Source organism: Coptis chinensis, chromosome 9, assembly GCF_015680905.1.
Source record: "Coptis chinensis isolate HL-2020 chromosome 9, ASM1568090v1, whole genome shotgun sequence".
NCBI lineage: Eukaryota > Viridiplantae > Streptophyta > Magnoliopsida > Ranunculales > Ranunculaceae > Coptis > Coptis chinensis.
The window spans coordinates 50,168,798-50,190,759 of NC_141464.1; the positions used below are offsets into that span (position 1 = coordinate 50,168,798).

A 21,962-nucleotide genomic window follows, 5' to 3' on the forward strand; every position below is an offset into this window, starting at 1 on the left:
CAAGAATATGAACATTCAGTGTTCATAGTCCACTAGGAGTATGAATACTGAATGTTCATAGTCTACTAAGAGTATGAACACTAAATGTTCATGGGTCAATTTGAGATACCCCCCTATTATCTCTTCCACCTCATTACCTTCACATACTACTTCAAACACTTCACCATCACTGTAAGCTCCCAAAAAACTGGATAGTCAATTTAAAATTCAGACAATTCAAAAAAATAAAAAATAAACACCCAAAAAAACAAGAGTGTAAGAACCCAACGGTCCTTCCACACTTGACAAGCATGTCATTCCACACTCTTATTTTTTAATTTTTATGGACAATTTCTGGAGTCGTGCTTAGCAATTTTATTACAACTTTTACACATTCTTCCTGAATTCTCTAAGGCTTCCTCCCTGGGGCCTTTCATTCTCTCGACTTTCTTCTTCCTCCCCTTCATTTGAGAAATGTTGGGATTTAAAACCAATAGCTAAAAGGAAGATTTAAGAGTTAAAATCAAATAAGATTTTTATCATTGCAAAGATAAACAACAAACTAAATAAATTACATGTGAGGTATCAACTATAGACTCTTCAACTGGAGGTGCTTCATTATTCATTGTATCTGTTTTGCTGATAATTTCCTTGAGCTCCGAAACTCCAATAGACATTTCACTCATCTTCTGAATAAAATATGCATATGTCTCAACACTAATCGATGCATCATAAGCTAATTGAGTAGCAACCTTGATACAATGGGCAACTCTGAAAGGCTCATGGTCTTCATGACCGGCCACTAGTCCACCATCAAACACCGCCTATATGTTTTTGCCTTTTAAGGCCCACCGCTTCAAAATAAAATGATCTAGAATCTCTTTGATGTCATAACGCTGAAAAAGCTTTAAAATGTGAGCACAAAGTAATCCTTCGAACTGAAAATTCTTACATTCACAGTCACCCTCCAAGGTTCCTCTATTAAAAGTCACTTTCCAAATTGAAGTTTGCTTGATGTCCCTTGTCTTCACCGTATAAATTCCAGTTCCATGTATGTCTATCTCTTCTCCAACAATTCTATATTTCATCTTAGCCTTTTCTAAATGTTTATTGAATTTATTGAAAGCACTAATGGTATAAACTTTACCTGCATGCTTGAGGAGGAAAGCATCCTTAGCCACAATGCGAGAAGTATGTTCGGTGCGGTAATCAGATTCCCTTTCATTCCTGGTTATCGATTCCAAAGACCTCTCATTACGATGGACAAATTCCATAAGTGTAGTCATCGAACTAACGAATTGATCATAATGAGGATTCATTGATTCACTTTGCCCAGTCGTATGCATACCAGCAAAAAAAATGTCATTGTGATAAGCCGGAACCCAAGACGTACAGTTTTTATATATTTCTGTCAACCAAGTATTTTCAGTCAAGTCATATTTCAACAGTAGTGCATACCACCTTCTTTCAAAATCAACAATCCTATATGACTTCCAAATAATATATGTAAGCTCTTAACACAATGTATCGAGCTTATGGTAGACAAAGGACAACTTTTCTGATTTTTTTTTGCATAATGTGCCAAAGACAAAATCGATGTCGAGTAGTAGGGAAAACTCTTCTAATTGATGCAGTCATCGCTAAATCTTGGTCAATAAGCATTGAAGTTGGTGGACGACCACCCATAGCTGCAAGCCATGTCTGAAACAACCACACAAATATCTCTTCTGTCTCATCAAGTAGCAGGGCACAACCAAACTGAATAGACTGCATGTGGTGGTTGACTCCAGTAAAAGGGGCAAAAGGGATACTGTAAACATTAGTTCTATATGTTGTATCAAAAGATACGACATCCCTAAAGTACTCATATTGGACACGGGACCTTCCATCAACCCAAAAGAAATTTATTGCAACCCCTTTTGTATCTAATTGAATGGCATAGGAGAACTGAGGATTTTCAGCACTCTTTTGCATAAAATAGTGAAGTACAACAGTAGCATCATTGATTTTAGGCATTTTTCTCGTCAAACCATAATGGTGGTTCCAACAATGCTTTCTCCTAAACCCAATCGCATCCCCATGAAAAATGTCTGCCACTTTTCCTACAGGTATACCGTTGTCATGAAAAACCTATGTCAAACACTTCGCAGCATCATGCATATTTTTATTACCTTTCATATACTGCCTCTTTGATGGAGAGACGAAACTGTGGCTATGGTTGTTTGCAGCAAAGCTCACATCATATATATTTTCAAGTTTTTTTTTTGTAACTTGCATTCTAGCTTGGCAACCACACCTAACAGTCGAAGTATTTCTCGAAGCTACACCTTCACTTTCTTCTTTCTTGTTATGGACCCCCTCACATGAGAAAACCAATAGACAACTAGAAGGCAATTCCACACCAGTTTGTTTTTTATCTGTAGTTCGAACACGAATCTCAAATCCCTCTTGTTTACCAAACTCTCTATAGCAAGTCTTTGCTTCATCAACACTATTAAACTTCATATCTAAGTGCGGAGCAACTAATATCTCGACATCTTTACTTTGGGAATCAGTACAACAAGAAGAAGACCCATCAACAGCTCCAACATTCCCTTCCATTTCTAGAAAATTCAAAAAGCGAGGAAAATATCAAATGGAATAAATGCATAACCATAACGAAATAAATATCAAGCGACTCCTATATTCAATTTCCAATTTTAACTCTTAAAAAAATTATACAGTAATTAAATGTGGGCGTGCGCCTATTAGTTTTGCTCTATCTATAGGCGTGCGCCTATTAAACTAACCACACAAACACTAGAAAAAATGAAAAATGTGAAAAGTGGGTGGGTGGGTTTCTTCCTAACATTTGATACACTAAAACAAAATAGAAATAACCAAAAAGGTAAAAAGCTTCAAACTTGAATTGTTTTCTTTAGGTGAAGAGAGCGGTCGAAGATTTTATGTAGAGGGAGAGAGAGTTCATCAAGCTCTCAGTTGGGATTTGTTGGGAGAGATTGATTTTGTTGGGTGGAAGGAGAAAAGCTGGGATTTGTTGGGTAAAAGGAGAAGAATTGGGATTTGTTGGGAGAGATAAGTTTTGTTAGGTGGAAGGGGAAGAAGAGTCAGGTGATTTGTTCGTGAGTTTTTTTTAGAATAGAAAGTCAAATGACTAAGTTACCCTCCCTAATTCCTTTGTTAAATAAGATCAAGATCTGGACGTTGGATGAACTATAATCTAGTGTATGTAGTGGGCTGTCAAGATTAGCTGTCAATGTAGCCAGCCCCTATATATATGTGTGGATAAAATAAAAGTTCACGTTCAAATTTTGAATTTTTATTTTATCCCAAAACTGTGTTTTTTATGCCAAGCTAATAATGTTCTAGTTATATATATATATATATATGCGAGTATGTGACTGTGGCCTTTTAACTAGACATAACTCTCCCAACCTGTTATGTCTGAGTACCTTAAACTTCCCTTGTCTCCCTCTAAATAAACTGTTGTTACAGTTAAATTGATCCGCGCATGAGTGCATTGTTGGAATTAGGACGGACATTCTTTGAACTCTTAAGTAATTGTCAACAAATGCATTGGAAATGTCCTTTTTTATGAGATGGCCACTCTAGGGGAAGTTGCCACTTGCCACGCATCGACAAAATTTCCACTGGTCGAGTTAGTGAGTGCCACAATGTCTAACTTGCTATATGTACGTACAATTTTTGCTCAATGGACTTATACATCTATATTAAATACAAGTAAGCAAATATGCGACAAATCCCTTGGTGCACCTAAAATCCGATAACCATAACATTTATGATTTTATTAAACCATTGGAATAGTGGATGATAAACACAAACACAAAATCTGTGTGTATGATCGGAAAAGCTTTTTTTTTTTGTTATTTTACGACTTTGTCTAATATAGTAATCTGATAATTTCCTTCTTTCCAATGGCACTTGTTGCCTCTTCACATTTTTCATAACATTTCATTTTTCATTCTAATATATATATATATATATATATATATATGCATTTAAGACTATAGTTACGTTTTACAGGCAATTGAAACTAGAAATGAAAGCAAAAGTGGGTTCGGTTGGTTTGGGTGGGTTGGCTGGATTCACATGTAAGCAAGTTGAGTAAGTTGACTTAACACTTCAGACTCTAGTGGACACACTTAATATCCACCGGCAAAAACCCGTGACGTCCGCCTTACTTTACCGAATCTAAAACCGGTTACTCCCGGTCAAATCAAATCCAACAAATATTACAGAGAATCTAAGAGTACTTACACTTTTCTTTGACCTTTAAAACCACTTCAACATTCGTCAGTCGTCACTTTCTTAGCCCACCACTATTTTTCCTAACACTATTAGTCAAAGGTCAGTTCATTATGTCTTCTTTATATTAAACAAAAAAGTGTTACTATATACTAAAAGATCACTTTACTAAATATATATATTAATGAGCCCATTGTGTCTTTTTATTGTTCTATGTCTGTTTCTTTGGATTCTGTCAATATTTTGATATATATAAAGAAGAATCTATCTTTGGGTATGCCGTATGCTTTGAGTATAGAGATAAACCCAGTTTAATGCTGGGTTCAGAGTACAGTGTCCTCTACTACTTTGCTTCACATACAAGTGAAGTGTTTTTTTTTTTTGCTTTTTAACTAGTTTTGGTGGTTTTGAGAGATATTGAGATATGGGATTGTGAAGTTTCTTCATTTGGATGTATAGAGTATAAGATAAAAGAGTGGACAAGGCATGTGGTGTTTGTTATTTTAAGCTCTAGGGATCTGGCATGAGATTTTGGGAGTTGGGGTTGGAGATTTTCTTCAGTTGATGCGGTTACAAGTGAACTTTAGTTGAATCTGAGGTGTTTTTGGGATGTGGGCAGTTCTATCAGATTGAACAAGGTATGTTTGATGTGAGTTTGTTAAAGTTTTGATCTTGGGACTTGGTTTTAAGCCCTTGGGATCTTCTTTGTTTGCTTTACTTGCTAATATTGTAGTTCAGGCCTCTTTATATTGTTTGTGAGATAATTTTGGGAAGTGGCTTTGAAGTTTCTGCTTTTGGATTTCTTCTATAATTCTAAGTTAGTTTGATAGATGTTTATGGGGTTTTGAGCTTAGATTTGAGGTGAAGATCTCCTTGGATTTCAGCAATGGTGATGATGGATTTTATGTCACTTACTTTCCTCAAATGGGTTTTCATTGCCTCATTTATATGTTCATCTTTGAGTCTTGAACCCCTGAACCAGAGTTGTGATCCAAATGACTTGTTGGCATTGAAGGAATTTGCTGGGAACCTTACAAATGGTCCCATTATCTTGGCGTGGTCTAATAATTCCGTTTGCTGTCAATGGGATGGTGTTTCCTGCAATAATCTGCATCCTGGTTCAATTGCAAGTAGGGTGACTATGCTGAATTTACATGGTAGAGGCCTTAAAGGGAAGATATCTCAATCATTGAGTGGTTTAGATCAGTTGAAATTGCTTGATCTTTCATTCAATAATCTGGAAGGTGATATTCCCATAGAGCTTTCTAACTTGCAGAAGTTGGAGGTTCTTGATCTCAGCTACAACATGTTATCTGGATCAGTTTCACAGGTGCTCGGTGGTCTGATGTCTATCCTGTCGCTTAATATATCAAACAATTTCTTTACTGGGGGTTTGTTTGAAATTGATGCTTATCCGAATCTTGCTGTACTCAATATAAGTGACAATTGTTTCAATGGTCGCATCGATACAAAAATCTGCAATGCCTCAAATGCGCTTCAGATTCTGGATTTATCTATGAATCATTTCTCTGGAGGGCTCATTGCGGAAGGTTTAACCAATTGCAGTACGACTCTTCGACAGCTGCATGTCGATTCCAATTTGCTTTCTGGCCATCTTCCAGACACACTATATTTGATGTCATCTTTGGAGCAGCTATCTATTTCTTTCAACAACTTTTCTGGACAGTTGAGCAAGAGACTAAGTAAGCTTTTCAGACTTAAAACTTTAGTTGTTTCTGGAAATAGATTTTCTGGTCCTCTTCCAGATGTGTTCGGAAATCTCAGAGAATTAGAGCAGTTCAATGCACACTCCAATAATTTCTTGGGGCTTTTACCTTCTTCTCTATCGTTTTGCCCAACGCTTCAAGTGCTCGACCTTCGGAACAATTCTCTTACGGGGAACATCAGTCTCAATTTTACAAGAATGCCCAATCTAACTTCACTTGATATTGCCACTAATCATTTCTCGGGCCCCCTTCCTGCTACTCTATCGAGTTGTAGGAAGTTGAAAACCTTAAGCCTTGCTAAGAATAATTTCCATGGGGAGATCCCTAACGATTTTGCAAATCTCGCATCTCTTTCATTTCTCTCTTTGTCAAACAATAGCTTTAAGAATTTGCCAGGGGCGTTGGGTGTACTTCAGCAATGCCATAATCTAACTACTCTTATTCTCACAAGGAATTTCCATGGAGAAGAAATTCCACAAAATGTTACTGGGTTTAAAAACTTGATGATCCTTGCTGTTGGCAATTGTGCACTCAGTGGCCAAATTCCTATGTGGTTACTGAATACCACAAGGTTACAGGTTATTGATTTATCCTGGAATCACTTGAATGGTAGCATCCCTCCATGGATTGGCCAGATGGAAAATCTGTTTTACTTGGACATCTCAAATAATTCTCTTACAGGAGAACTGCCAAGAAGCTTGACGAACTTGAAGAGCCTTACTTCGCCAAATGGTTGTACAAATGCTACGGCATCCGTTGGCATACCTTTGTATGTCAAGCGTAACCAAAGTGCTAACGGTCTGCAATACAACCAGGCGTCAAGCTTCCCTCCGTCGTTGTTATTAAGCAACAATAAGATCACTGGGATTTTATGGCCTGAGATTGGTAGGTTGAAGGGGCTCCATGTCTTGGATTTGAACAGGAACAATATCACTGGGACAATTCCGAGTACCATTTCGGACATGGTGAACTTGGAAATGTTGGATCTCTCGTTCAATGATCTCCATGGACCGATACCCTGGTCGTTTAACAAACTCACGTTTCTGTCAAGGTTCAGTGTGGCAAACAATCATTTGCAGGGGGAAATCCCAAGTGGAGGACAGTTCTCTAGCTTCCCTAACTCAAGTTTTGAAGGAAACCGGGGATTATGTGGAGCACAAGGTCGTCCCTGTGTTCTGTCTAATGGTATTGGTCAGCCGGAGATTAGATCTGGGTCGAATGGTAAGATTGGTCGAGGCAGCATCCTTGGAATTACAATCAGTATTGGAATTGGTATTGCATTGCTTTTGGCAATTGTCCTGGTTAACATGTCTAGAAAGGATGTAAGAGTTCCGATTGATGATGTGGAGGAGAACTTTTGCAGGTCGAACAGATTGTCGGAGGCACTAGGGTGTTCAAAGTTGGTTTTTCTTTTTCAGAATTCAGATAGTAAGGAGCTAACAATCAGTGACCTGCTGAAGTCTACAAACAATTTTGACCAAGCAAACATAATAGGTTGTGGAGGATTTGGTTTAGTCTACAAAGCTAATCTCCCAAATGGAACAAAGGCAGCAATTAAGAGGCTCTCTGGAGACTGTGGTCAGATGGAACGGGAATTCCGAGCTGAAGTCGAAGCCCTCTCAAGAGCTCAGCACAAAAACCTTGTTCCTCTGCAAGGGTATTGCAAACACGGAAATGACAGGCTGTTAATATATTCCTACATGGAGAATGGAAGTTTGGATTATTGGCTGCATGAGAGGGTTGATGGAGGAGCAGTACTGAAATGGGATGTTAGATTGAAGATTGCTCAAGGAGCAGGTAAAGGTTTGGCCTACTTGCACAAGGGTTGTGAACCAAATATCGTTCATCGGGACATCAAGTCTAGCAACATTCTTTTGGACGAAAACTTTGAAGCTCATTTGGCAGATTTTGGTCTCTCAAGGCTCCTTTGTCCATATGATACTCATGTGACGACCGATCTGGTTGGGACCTTAGGGTACATTCCTCCCGAGTACGGTCAGACATTGACAGCTACATTCAAAGGCGATGTCTACAGTTTTGGTGTTGTTCTTTTGGAGCTTCTTACTAGTAGGAGGCCTGTAGATGTGTGCAAAGCGAAAGGCTGCCGCGACTTGGTATCATGGGTGCTTCAACTGAGATTAGAGAACAAAGAGGAACAGATAATTGACCCGTCAATCTGGAGTAAGTCTCTGGAGAAGCAGTTCGTAGAGGTACTTGGAGTTGCATGTAAATGCATTGATCAAGATCCAAAACGCAGACCTTCCATTGAGCAAGTTGTTCTTTGGCTTGATGGTGTTCGAGACGCCTAGCATTTCATTTGCTCATAGTTTACTCATACATTTGGCATAAATTTGGAGCTGATTGGGACTGGTCAGAATCCCAAATTAGAGGTTACAAAAATATTGTATAAAAAAGTACATGTTTTGTTCATTACATGAATGCATTAATCGTGTTACTCTGCTCGGTTACAAATATTGTTAACAGTGTTTTGATATATCTGATGTTGTCAGAATAACTTTCCCCCTTAACAGATTCACTTCCTCAACAATTTGGGCTCCATGCTATAATTAGAAAACTATTACTTATTTTGGACAACCATATTTTCTTTTCGAAGCCTATTACAGTACATTGTTGGCAAGTCATTAACTATTGCTATGTGAGCTCTGTCTCAACGTTGGGTTTTTTTTGTCTTCCCCTTATTAGTTCTTTATGTATGTATGGATGGCGATATCTTGACAGGTTCAAACGGTTCATAGTATATATTTGACGTTTTAGCTCTGTTACCTGTGATGCAATACAAGTTTGAGGCCTAAATAATTAGTGCCTTGAAGACTTTCAACTCAGGTTCTGCAAAAACAAAAAGAATCCAGGAGTAGACATTTTGAGCTCTTCATTCACGTTACAGCATCCTATATCGGTACAATTTTGTTTTTCCATTTCCATGTCCTTCAGAAATAAGTGAAGGAAAAGAACCTGCTTCAACCAAGGAACAATATATCGCCGATATATATCGTTTTTTTTAGTATACCGATATTGATATATTCGATATATATTCATCGAATATTGAATTTTTTTTTCCGATATATACGATATATATTGATCGATATATCCGATATAACTTGTTGACTTTGACCGATATTATTGATTTTGACCAAATATTGTTGACTTTGACCGATATATTGTTGATATTTCCGATATAATCGATGATATTTCCGATATATCGACATACAAAACAAAATTTTGATTGGTCACAAAAAAACTAGATATATCCTATATTTTTTATATATCCAATATATATCGGTTTTTGGGTACACCGATATATTCACCGAATTTGATATTTTGATCCTTGGCTTCAACTGTATCTCTATGCTAATGGTTAAACAAGAGGTTATGAAGCTATGGACCAGAATCCATACCAGGCTTAATGGTTAAATTATTTTGGATATGACAGTCTTTACTCTGAGAACCAAGTGATACAGAGAGCAGTATGTTCTGTCACCTTCACCTTCATTGCGTTCCTTGTCAGAACCATTTCTGTGGAAAATATAAACATTAGGATTGTAGTGTCTTTCGTGTCTCTGAATTCTGCTCCTTGCATTGTTCAAAAGTGTATATAAAGTACAACTTGTAAAAAGTTTGCCCTACCATAAGTTACAAAAATCTTGCCAAGCAAGGAACACTGCATGAAAGCAAAGTTGAATGGGACATCTAAATGATGATAAGCAAAACTCCATTTTCAACTTAGCTAGAAATTGATTCTATGATGCAATATCTGTTGCTTTTTGTAAATTGGAACTGGACCAGTTGAAGTTCTTATATATGGACTCATTTTGTTCATCTGTTCCAGATTTTTTGTTCTTAATATGCTCGGATAAAAAGCAGAATCTTTTCAGTATGTAGTATTACGTTCAATCAGTTCTTATCTATGAATAAATACTTTTTAACGATTAGGTATATCATGCGAGCGCACCTCTTGCTAGCACCACTGATATCGACTTTTCATGATGGCTGTATTCGCTAGCATTGGTTTGCACCATGCGAAGAATGACTGGATCCCAAGGGGCAATAGGAATTTGCAATTTTTTTAAAAAAATATATATGTTTAGAGAGTTAAAGTAGACCCACACCGGTTAAAGGACTTGAAGGCTCATCGAACCCGAAGAGAATCTAGCCCAAAGGCTCTCGTTGATGCGCCATTTTGAGTAGACCCAACCGTCTTTCACCTTGTCCATGATGCTTTCGCTCCTCGGCCCACCTATAATAGCAGCACCAAGGTTCACCTAGCCCAAAGGGCAAATGCCCATTATATATTTATATACAAGAAAGAAATCTCAACCAACACTGAGATAAGAGTGGAATTCGAGCTAAACGAGCCGAGCTTTACTATGCTCAAGCTCGGCTCATATAGTTAAACGAGCGAGCTCGAGCCGAGCTCGGTTATTTTACACTACAAAGATGTTATTTGAGCTAAACGAGCCGAGCTTCATCAAGCTCATTTGTTACACGAGCTTTAATTTGAGCTCGAGCTTAAACTCCACCCTTACACTGAAATGTATCGGCTTTGACTAATGCAAAGTCCTATACACAAGAGCTTCTAGCTCAATTGGTTGTGTACCCCTCTTATCCTTTTCTTCTGTTCCCTTCCTTCGATTTGGGTACTGATGTTTGAGATTGTAGTCACCCTAGAACCCCATTTAATTCCTAAAAAAGATAGAAAATCTTGAGATAGAAGCGTCTGCGGATGCTAAAGAGAGTGAGGTTCTTAGTGAAAGAACTATTCAACAAAAAGTAGAGCTACAACAACCTGAGCAACAAGCTTTGGCTAGATCAAAACCAAAGAGAAATGTGAAACAAGTTATGAAATATAGGCATGATAAGCCAGTGAAGCATTATGGTCAACCGGACTCGGTTGCCTACGCACTGAATATCGAGTGTGATGAACCAAACGACTTCGCAGAAGTAGTTAGAGATGGTCATTACATAGATTGGTCGGTGGATATGCATGAAATGGTGGAGGCTCGTAACAAGTTTTGTACTTGGGAATTTGTTTCATTGCCTACGGGCAAAAAGGCTTTGGGTTGTAGAAAGTTCTCTATACAGTTGAGTTCCAACATTGGTTGGAGGTACTCCACAAATGGTGGAGGCTCATGCATTGTTGATTGATGCCTTTTGTAGGCATGGCCTTTTGTGGGCGGAATTGTTCTTTGTGAGCATGACTCTCTGTGAAGATAGCTCTTTGTGGGCATGACGTGCTCTTCATGGGAATGACTCTTTGTGGGTGGCTCTTCGTGAACATGACACTCTTTGTGGGTGGCTCTTTGTGAGCAAGGCACTCTTTGTGGGTGGCCCTTTGTGGACATGGCTCTTCGGGGCGGTTGACTGCGAGTTATGGATAGATGTGTTCTTGCTGGATGTGTTCGACTTGATTTTATGTATTAAAACCTCATCGAGGTGGAGAATGTAGAGAAAAATGACGTTTTTACTCTTTGGTGTGAAGGGCACGACCTGTGCTTAAATTACACTTGGACAAGGCGCTACTTCGCTTAATGCCTTTGGCTTAACTCCAAGACTTTAGGGACCAAAAGCGCGACCAGCTTCGATTTTGCCCCCCGGCCGAGGGTGTGACCTGCGCTCCATTGTATTTCAACTTGAAAAGACTGTTTCAGAAGTTTTTTCTAAAACAGTATAAATATAGGTTTTTTCTTTAGAAACCTAATCTAACCAAAAGAAAGAAAGATAGAAATTGTAAGAGAAAAATTCTTAGTGAGTTGAGTGTTCATTCTTTGTGAGTGAATTGAGAGCTCTTATAATCAGTTACTCTTGACATCTAGTAAAGCTTGGATCTCGCCAGTGTGGACGTAGGCAAATTGCCGAACCACGATATATCCTTATTTTGTAGTTGATTCTCTTTTGCATTATTATCTTTACTTTATATGTTTGTTAAATTGTTAATGAGAAGCGTTGGGATAATACTTGGAGGGTGTTGAAATCTTGTCTAGTAAGAAAGATTAATCCTAGTGTTTTAATCCGTTTGTTATGGATAACGTTGTTTCCGCAGTTGTTTATTTACAATAGGATAAAAACTGACTTGAGATCAGTTTTACTCAAGTCTTTTACTTGGACTGTGTCCATTTTCGTGTTAGTTTTCACATTAAACTGGAATCACCTTACTCAAGTCTTTTACTTGGACTGTGTCCATTTTCGTGTCAGTTTTCACATTAAACTGGAATCACCTTCTAGCAACTATGCTACTATGTCTCTGCATGTTCACCAAAACCAATACTTACAAGAAACTGAACTCATTTCAAGTACTACTTCAGGAAGTGCATCACACTGGCCGGCGGGAATACAATGCTTATATGATACATCGATCTACTTGTTGGGGTTTATACCAATACTAATCGATTCTCCCACTACATAGATAACTCGTATTTGAACACAATTCAACTCCAGACAAATTCTAAATATCAACTACAACCTATACTAATATGCCCAACTCGCTAAACAACTATTAACAACAGATAATAATGTAAAGCAGTAAAAGCAAACCACAACATAAAGATTTACTGTAGTTCGGCCAATAGTGCCTACTTCCACAAGAGCTAGTTCTTTATAAAGTGAGAAGAAAAATTACAATCTCTTATTTCAGTCTCTCACCTTACTAGATCACTCTTATCTCTTTACAGGGTTGTTTCTCTATAAAGATTATCTCTCAATCTTGATAATGATTTGATCAAGTTCTCTCTATCGCTATTAGAATCTCCACAATATGTGGTAAGTTGGGAGATGTAATCTCTAGATTTAAGATACTAAAGTGTGGCCAGTTACAGTTCTAGGCCCAATTTGAGTGTTTTTGAGATTGAGAATAAGTTACTAAAGTGGGCTGGCTGGACTCAAGTTGATTTAAAAGTCCAAAACCAACCAACCCAATGCCAAGGCGTCTGAGTGTATCCATTGTCACCAAATTCGGCGTTTTTTTTAAAAAAAACACGCGTTTAAAACCCGAGTTATTGGCAAGGCGTCTTGTTCCAATTTAAAACCCGAGATTTTGAAAATCTCTCGTTTAAAACTTTATTAAAATTTATTTTATTTTTTTTTTTTTTTCAAGTGAAAATTTTATTAATAAAGATAACGAGTTTTATAAATAATTAGAACAAACGTGCAACAAGCTGCGCCGCAAGTCCTTTCTGAATGGCAAATCATATCCTCCTAAATACGAACTCGTTAGAACCAGCTCTCATTACGTTGCAGTCTATAACTTTCTGCAATCTCTTAAAGAGCTCAACAGACTGTTGTGCCAAGAAACCAAAAGTGTCAAAACTGAACGGAATGAAACAATGCTGATTAGCTTTACAAGCTTCCTTGTGTTTCTCAATTTTTCCTGCCACTGCTCTATTAGATGCTTCTCCCACCTCAAAGACTCCATTCCTAAGCCCTACCAATAGAGAGGCTCCAGTTACATCAACACATGCATGCCTCCCCTCAGACCAACTGTAGATCAATACATCTGCAGGCCGAAGTGTCGATCTTCCCTCATTCGAATCAGTGAGAAAATTCACTGGAGCCTCCTTCTTCACTTGTACCCCAGCCCTCCAAAATGCATCACATAAAATATCTCTGACATAATCATGTCGGTATTTGAAACCTGGAAAATGTCTACAATATGCTGTGTGGTCCCCGAAAGCATCTAGTCTACTCTTTTTGCAAATAGGGCATAAACCACCATCAGAGTACAAAGGAATCATGAGATGGTACCGGAGAATAAAACGATACTCCACCGGCGACATATGCTGTCCAAGTCCCTCCATCGGAATAGCAAGTAGAAAATCCTTTGCGTGTTCTGATAAGAGGCCAAAACTGTAGTTTTAACCCCTTAACAATCATACTTTTAGACCAATTATGTGAGTAATAATTAAGAGTTAATACTGATTACGTGTTTTTATGCATTTCAGGCTTCAAAGTCTATTATGTGCAGAAATGTGCCACTTTAGCGAGATAAAGGAGCAAAGGTCGGTTGCTAAGGAGTTCTGTGAATAAAGGCCAAGATTCAAGGAGACAAAGCCTTTGTAAAGCCCGGTCAAAAGCTAAAAAGTCAACACGGGCAGAAATAGTGCACAAGTCAGCAGAATTTCCGAAAGCCGTATCTTTGGACTCAGACCTTGGAATTGGGAGTATCTTATGTCAAAACGACCGGCTCGGAAAGATCTTTCCAATGGTCCAAGCCTTGGCCCAATCAGAGGAGTAGAAGTGGACGAAACATCTGTCGAAGCCAACTGCAGCTGAATAGCCCATTTTGGACTAAAGAAATTGGGTTTTGGGCCCGATTTTCCGGCCCAAAACATGGCTCCAAGCCCATGCACGATTTTTGGATCTGAAAGTATAAAAACAAAAGCTTGACTCTTTGTTAAGGGCAGTTAGGTTAGGAAGCTAATGTTAATGGAGTTTAGGGTTAGAAAAAGATAGATCTAGATTAGTTAATTACTTAGTTTTCATTCCATTAATTAGTTTCATTCTTTGTTTTAGATTAGTTATTTAAATCATTGAATATCATTCATTAGATAGATAAAATAGTTGTTATTCATTCAATCATATCTTGTTCTTATTTTTCTATTAGATTTATAAAGTTAATTACTTATTCCATAATGACATGTTCTTATTATTGTTCTTGTGTTGGGAATGGTAGTATAGAAATTTCACATCAAATCATTACTCTCACCATTGTTCCTTTTGGTTTGATTAGTTGAATTCAATTTAAGTCTAGACAGTTAAGAGTGGAACGAATCCTTACTCATTATATTGCATGATTATGTTTTGAGAGTAAGAAGAATTGATTTAAACATAAGAACGGTAGGATTACGTATTAGTGTTGTTAACATTAATATTTTGGATTCTATTATTTTTACGGTCATCATGTTCTGACTGCAAGCATCCAATGACTGCTTTCTGACAAGCAGATAACGCAAACTCCTTCTCAAGACTAGCAAAAATCTTACCATAGAACGCTTCCGCCAAAACTTTTTGTGGTTTTGAGGGGACGGTAGCATTCATAGCTATAGAACAGAGGTCAAGATCGGGTAGACAGAGACTCAATAATGCACTGCAAGCAACATAAAAAATCTCATCCAAAGGCACTGTACCACAACTCCTAAGAATGTGGTTCTGAAGCTCAGAAGTCTGACAACGGGAGGCCACAAAAGCAAAAGTAGAGACATCAGTGGCACAATAAATACCTAACTCACCAAGATGTAATGGGAGTGTCGATAAACGCCACTATAAATCACCGAAGCTAGGACCATCAGAAACTACAATACCCTGGAGAACACTGCGGAGATGCTGATCAAAAGTCTTAGCTACCTCTTTGAAAAGAGTTGGTGGACAAGTAGGAATCGCAAAGACCAACTTAGAGAGCCCAACATAAGCTCATAAAAGCGCTAACTCACACTGTGGATATTCCAAAACAGCTAAACAGTCTATCAAAGTCATAGCCTTTTAAACACGCTTGCAAGCAAGGCCCATGACAAATGATGAATCAGTGCTGACCGCACCTCCAAGCAAATTGACCCCCTGTTAAGGACGGGACAAATCTGAAGGAAAGAGACCAGGGGTGGAGCGATGTGGATCCAGTGATGGTCAAAATATATCCGTTTTAGCCACATTAAGAACCAGCCCGTAAGAAAGTCCTTCTTCCTAAATCATACCCAACGCTGTCGCCACCTGTTCTGTATCTCTGATTAGAGTCCCATCATCTAGGTACCAAGCTTGTAGCAATAACTGGCAACTAGACTGGATCCTTAGAATTAGGGGATGTAATACTAGTGCAAAGAGAAGGGAACCCAAAGGGTTGCCTTGCTGGACCCCAGTAGCAGACCATATGTAGCCATCCCCCAAAGATAACCTCGCAGGTTGACAATACAAGTACTCGACCCAAAGGGCAATAGCTGGGCAACGGATACAAACCTCTCTCAACATGGTAGTCCGATCAACCATGTTAAAAGCATTATGAAAATCTACCAGCAGCATCGAAAGAGAAGTACTATCCCTGTTAGCATACACTATACGGTTGACCGCGTGCAAAATCGCTTCCGCTCCACCAGATACACCAACCCCATACTAAAAATCCTGTAAGTACTCTACCACATCTTTGGAAACTCCTTTCATTGCAATCTTGGAGACCAAGCTGCGCCAAACTATGCCCACAACTATAGGACGAATGCTATTATCTGGCTTAAGAAGTGGAATAAGCGGAGCACTCGCTATGAATTTCACTAATGGCTGTGGACATCGTCCCTGTAACCAAAAATTCAATACAGGGGTCAAAGCATCTAGCAAATCAGATGATATAGCTACCACAGCACCACTCATGGCATCCAACAAGTGCTGAGCTTGGAGACCATCACGACCACAAGAAGTACCTTTTGGGAATGACCTAATGCATGATAATAAGGTGTCTCTCTCTACTAATAAAGGGGGCTCAACAAAGGGAACAGAAGGTCTCACAGGCGGTTGTCGTACGTATCAGGTGTTTCTCCTCTAATGCTTGTATAGTCTCCTCTAATGTTTTTTTTATTATTTTATTATTTTATTTATTTTCTTAATTAGAAGAAAAAGGAGTTTTGGAGTTTAACTTTTTGAAGAGTGGGAGTTAGATTGACTTATTGAGACAATACTATTTTGTTTTGGACTATTAATAATTGGAAATTTTAAAGTTATATATTAACTTATTTGTAATACTTGATTATGCCATTATGGTTGGTAATTAGTAGTATCTTATTTAGAGTCGTATTTTGGTACTGAATAAAAAACTTATAGTATTTGGATGAGTAATGATAATTTGATATTTTTATGTATTTGAATTTTCTTTCATTTGTATTATTATTATTTTTATTTTATATGTATATTATTTTTTTCACTTTTATAAAAAATCAAACTCCTTATCTATTATATTTTTTATCATCGGTTTTTACAGTTTCTTTTACATATTATATTTTTTAAATCCATTTTTTATGTTTCATATTTTTTTACGTTTTTAAATCCATTTTCCAAGACGTTTAGTTTAAAACACGAACTAATTTTTTTTTTAAAATACACTATTTTAAACCGGTACCGTAATCGTGACAATGAGTCTATCTAGGGCCTAGCGTTAAAAGGACAAAAGTTCGAAGTCGGTATGCCACGTCCTACAAAATCTAACAATGAAGAATGGATCAACACATGTCCAATCTAAGAACCCTCAGAATGATCAACACCTGTCCATATCTCACAGGTGTCCTCACGCTTTCGCCACCTTCACTCCTATAAACACTCTCTATTTCTACTTTTATAGCAACTTAACGCTCATCTTTTAAACAGTACTGAGATAAAAAAGTGTTACCAAAGGAAATAATTTAATACAAGACTAAGTGAACAAGCAAGCATGGCAACAATGTATTTAGCAAAAAATGTCTTCTTCAACAGTCCAAAGGCTTTGCCTACAAGCCCTTCCCTTCTTTCAACTCGTAAAGTGTCTAGAGTTTGTTTCACCACCGCTACTTCCAAATCCAATGAGGTCAGTATACTGTATATATACATATCTGTATATCTAATCTCACATTAGCAATGAGCCTTTGCGTAGATTTATGCCAGTTAGTATAGTGTACTAATAATTTTGTTGTTGTACGTTGAATTGCAGGGACATGAGCAAGGACTTTATGCGGATGCCGCTGAGAAAACGACAGTGGTGTCCGAACGAGCGAAACAAAAGATGAACGAGGTAACGTACAGGACAACGGACGAAGCGGAAAAGGCTAAAGAGAAAACTAAGGGAATAGCACATGAAGCTAAAGAGAAGACTGAAAATGCTGCAGGAACGGTTGCCGAGAAGGCCAAGGAAGGGGATTATAAGGTGAAAGAGACAGCGAAAGATGTCGCTAATAAGACTGGTGACACCGCTGGATGGGTAGGTGACAAGGCAAAGGAAGGTACCTATGAGGCCAAGGAGACGACGAGTGATGTTGTAGGATCCGTGGCTGAAACAGCAGAGAATATGACTAAGAAGGCAAAGCAGACTATGGAGGGCGCTTGGGCAGCCTCGAAGGACACCACACAAATGATAAAGGAAACTGTGGTTGGGGAGGGTGATGTCATCATCGAAGAAAGGAGGAAATAAAGGTGCAGGTTATCATGATCGTAGTGATGTTGAAGTTGAAGATTTGAGGAAACGTGCATGTGGTTATATGATAAGAAATTAAAGAGATTAATTGGATGAGTAATTGTGTATGTTTATATGTGGTTTAACTAGCTTTCGAATCTGTACGTGGACGAAAGGGTGCGTTATATTAAATAATAGGCGACTGCAGACTAAAAATATTTATAACCAATGTTGTATGGACGCGGGACACTGCAGACCAGGCGACTCGACTGTAACTCAAAAAAAAACTGGACGCGGAAATTAAACAATATATATGTTATTTTATTTTATTTTAATAAATGAATATTATAATTTATAAACTAATTCATATGTATTATAAAATTTATAATTACTCAAAATAAACATTCACAAAATTAAGCAAATATATTAATATAGTATTTAATCAAATTTATTATAACTCTTAATAAAACAAGAATCTTAGAATTTCACAAGTAATCAATAAAGAAAGAGTCTTAGAATTTCACAAGGCAACATGATCAATTTCCTTCTCCTTCTTTCACTTTCTCTCTAATTTGATTGAGTTCATCTTCAATACTAGTTGTCTCGTTTGTAAAAAGCATTGCCTCTATTTCCGGTTCATCAAGTGAAAGGTCGGCTAGCTATTTTAAGTATGCTAACACTTTCTAAGCTATCAAATGTATCTCTCCTAACGTCCCACATGGTAGTTAGAATGAACAAATACCAAGTTTTTGTCTCTTTGTGGTGTTATCTTGTTCCTCTTCAAAGAGTTTATAAAAGAGTAAGTACTCCAATTCCTTTCACAACATGAAGAGGAACATAGTTGTCCAACTAGCTTTAAGGCTAAGCTTTGGAGCAAAGGCGCATTAGCGCCATAACTAACCCACCACACATTCGGTTCCATATATCCTCTATTCTCAATAGATTCACCATTTCCAAACTCCTTCAGAGCCGCAGAAAAATAAACAAACTCTGTATTCATTGTTCTTCGCTCATCTTCATTAGGGAAGTATCTTGCAAAACACTTTAATCTCTCAGCAGAAATCCCCTCGTCTTTGTGTGGTGCAACGCGAATAAGACACTCATTGAGCCATTTATCACTATAGTACATATATGAGTATAATGTTTTTTATTAGTAAAAAGAACATATATTAAATAACAAGGATTGAAATGAGAAGAAGTTACTGTACTTGGGATTCAATGAGTGAGCCAAACAGTGAAGCGGTGTGTTGCTTTTGGTCCATCGAGCCACTAGTATCCGGTGGACAACTATATAAAAATCTGAGCTCTCGTAATCAAGTTTTTTCTCATGGCTATAGATAACATGAAATCTTCACCTTTCGTATCATTGAATCCCACATCATACACCAAATGAAGACAAGGCTGATCTGTGTCGCCTTTCCTTAGCATCTCATACATCGGCTATGTGAAGGCAAGTATATAATCAATATCATCCCACCACAAATCATCTAATATCTTCTCTTTGACAAAAACAACTTTACCAACATCATCCTCCCTATTGTTTGCCCAGTTGGGACTAATCACCACATTCAACAAGCCTTGCTTTATGACTTTAAATCTTCTAAGCATAATAATGCTAGAAGCAAAGTGCGTCTCTGCAACTAAAAGCAACTTCAAATGTGAGTACTTATTAAATATAGACAACCGCATCAAGTGGTTCATAATGAAGTTCTTAACCACCATCACATCTCCAACAACTTTAGTAATCCACTTACACTCCGAATACGTTTCTGAGTTCGCTTCGGTTTTCTTTGTTGCACATATGTTCTTTAGCGTAAGGTTCAAGGTGTGCACTAGACAAGGAGTCCAAAAAATATGTGGATATACTTCCTCCACTAACAAGCCAGCACCCCTACACACAGGGGCATTGTCTGTAATCACTTGGACCACATTTAGAGGTCAATGGATTGAATCGCCTTTTTGATCAAGTTAGCTATGAAATGCTTGTCTTTAAACACACCTTGACAATTGACTACTTTCAAGAACATCGAACCAATTTCAGAAGCCGCCATGAAGTTGATAATTGGTCTCCTTTTAGCATCCTTCCACCCATCACTAACAACACTGACACCCTTATCATTCCAAGTAGATTTAATAGGCTCTAACAACCTCTCAATATTTGCTCTCTCTCTCTCTCTCTCTCTGCAGAAGTGTAGCTCTCAATGCATTGTACCCGGGAGGAATATAACTCGAAAGATTTTTACTTTGAGCAGTCGCCATAGGGAACGCAAGATAATAGTAAAGATTTTTTGCAAGATTAAATGGTAAACCACCTGAGTAGAACATCATCACAATAACACTAGTTAATTCATCCCGAGCTTTCATATTATAGGCTTTCTCAATAGGTGATTCAAATGTTCCCCTCTTTCGTTTTGATAGAGAAGCCTCAAATACATCCATAATACTTGCAGTCGAGGCTGAGGAGGAAGAACTTCGAGTTCTACTGGTAGATGGTGGTAACAGAACTTGCTTGGTGATGTTGTAAGTATAATAGTGAGTGTTGTTGAGTTGAAGTGTCTATCCTAAATCTTAAGTTGGGAGGAATAAATGATGAGTGAAAACAACAACTTTTTAGTTTTTCCTATCCATCTTTTTTCATTCTAAATATAATGAGTGTTGAAAGACTAGTGTTGAGAGAGTAAAAAGCATTGAAAGCATGAAGATTGAAGAAGAAAAGGTGATGACTTTATCACCAAGTTACACTCATTGATAACTTTAATGAGTGCAACTTGTGTTCTTGGTAGTGAATGACAAGAATGTAAACAAGTGATTGAAATAACAAGATTGAAAAGAAGGATTGAAGCAAGTATTGAAATGAAATGAGAACAAGAACTTAATATAAAACAAGAAAACAAGATAGATCAAAATAAGTAAATAACAATACAAGAAAATAAATCTACCTAAAAAAACATGATAAATTGATCTCAATTTTTGGGTTGTCAAACCAAAAATTGGATAATGCTTTCTCTCAATATTTTTTGCTTTTATACTCCTACTTTTACAATGACTAATTTGCCCTCTCCCTTTACAATCAAGGCACCTCACTATTTTGCTTTTTACTTTTTCTTATGCTTTTGCTTTTGCTTTTTCTCTATCTTCTTGAGCAAGCTAGGTCTTGAGCAAGTCTTCTTTTGTGACAAGGCCATCCATCTCCAATCTTCTGAGTTAAGGCCATGACTTTCAGTCTTCTGGGTTTAAGTCCTTGACTTTTGACTTTGACTTTTTAACACTTTTTAATAGCAGCTAGAGTCTTCATAAGAAGCATTAATAAAACTTCTTTTGGCGCTAAAATGCATATTTTATGATTATTGGTCTGAAATGGATGGCCTGTAATCTGTAAAAGACAGTAAAAGCTATGAGTTGTCTGTTTATTATACGTAAGAAGGGCTGTAATGCAGTAATGTAAAGGTAATAAAACACATATTTAGGAGCTGATCAACCACCCCTAAATAACATTTTGCTTGTCTTCAAGCAAAGATGAGACAGAAACCTAAGATCACAAATGTGTGATTTATTATCCAAATCTCATTTCACAGAGTGCGATTGCATTGACCACATGCAACAAGACCTTAAACCACTAGAAATTCCTCTAATGGACGAGCTTAAGCCTTGTGAGAGTTTTCTAGAGAAGGTACTCACAAACTTCCTCTATCTAGTATAAAGAGTATTGTCTCCTTATTTATTCTAAAAAGTCTATACATCTCATTAGCGGGGAATAAGGACAAACTCCTTTGAACTTAGAATAACATATGTACAATAATGAAATCATCTAAAGATAAATGCGCAAACATGAGTAATGAAATACAAAAGCAGATTTATTTTTG

At 37.6% G+C, this 21,962-nt stretch overlaps 2 protein-coding genes and 1 pseudogene across 2 annotated transcripts; 2 read left to right on the forward strand and 1 right to left on the reverse strand.

The window, feature by feature from the left end:
* The first annotated feature begins 4,429 nt into the window (after positions 1–4,429).
* Positions 4,430–8,444, forward strand: PSKR2 (phytosylfokine-alpha receptor 2). Its single transcript, XM_086582522.1, has 2 exons — positions 4,430–4,883; positions 5,100–8,444. Exon 2 carries the CDS (start codon positions 5,132–5,134, stop codon positions 8,279–8,281), a length of 3,150 nt encoding a protein of 1,049 aa, XP_086438648.1. The 5' UTR covers positions 4,430–4,883; positions 5,100–5,131; the 3' UTR covers positions 8,282–8,444.
* An 8,841-nt stretch (positions 8,445–17,285) lies between these two features.
* LOC147476503 (uncharacterized) lies at positions 17,286–18,328 on the forward strand. Its single transcript, XM_086585023.1, has 2 exons — positions 17,286–17,517; positions 17,641–18,328. Exons 1-2 carry the CDS (start codon positions 17,386–17,388, stop codon positions 18,115–18,117), a joined length of 609 nt encoding a protein of 202 aa, XP_086441149.1. The 5' UTR covers positions 17,286–17,385; the 3' UTR covers positions 18,118–18,328.
* A 307-nt stretch (positions 18,329–18,635) lies between these two features.
* On the reverse strand, positions 18,636–20,538 carry LOC147476504 (uncharacterized; annotated as a pseudogene).
* Positions 20,539–21,962: the final 1,424 nt, after the last annotated feature.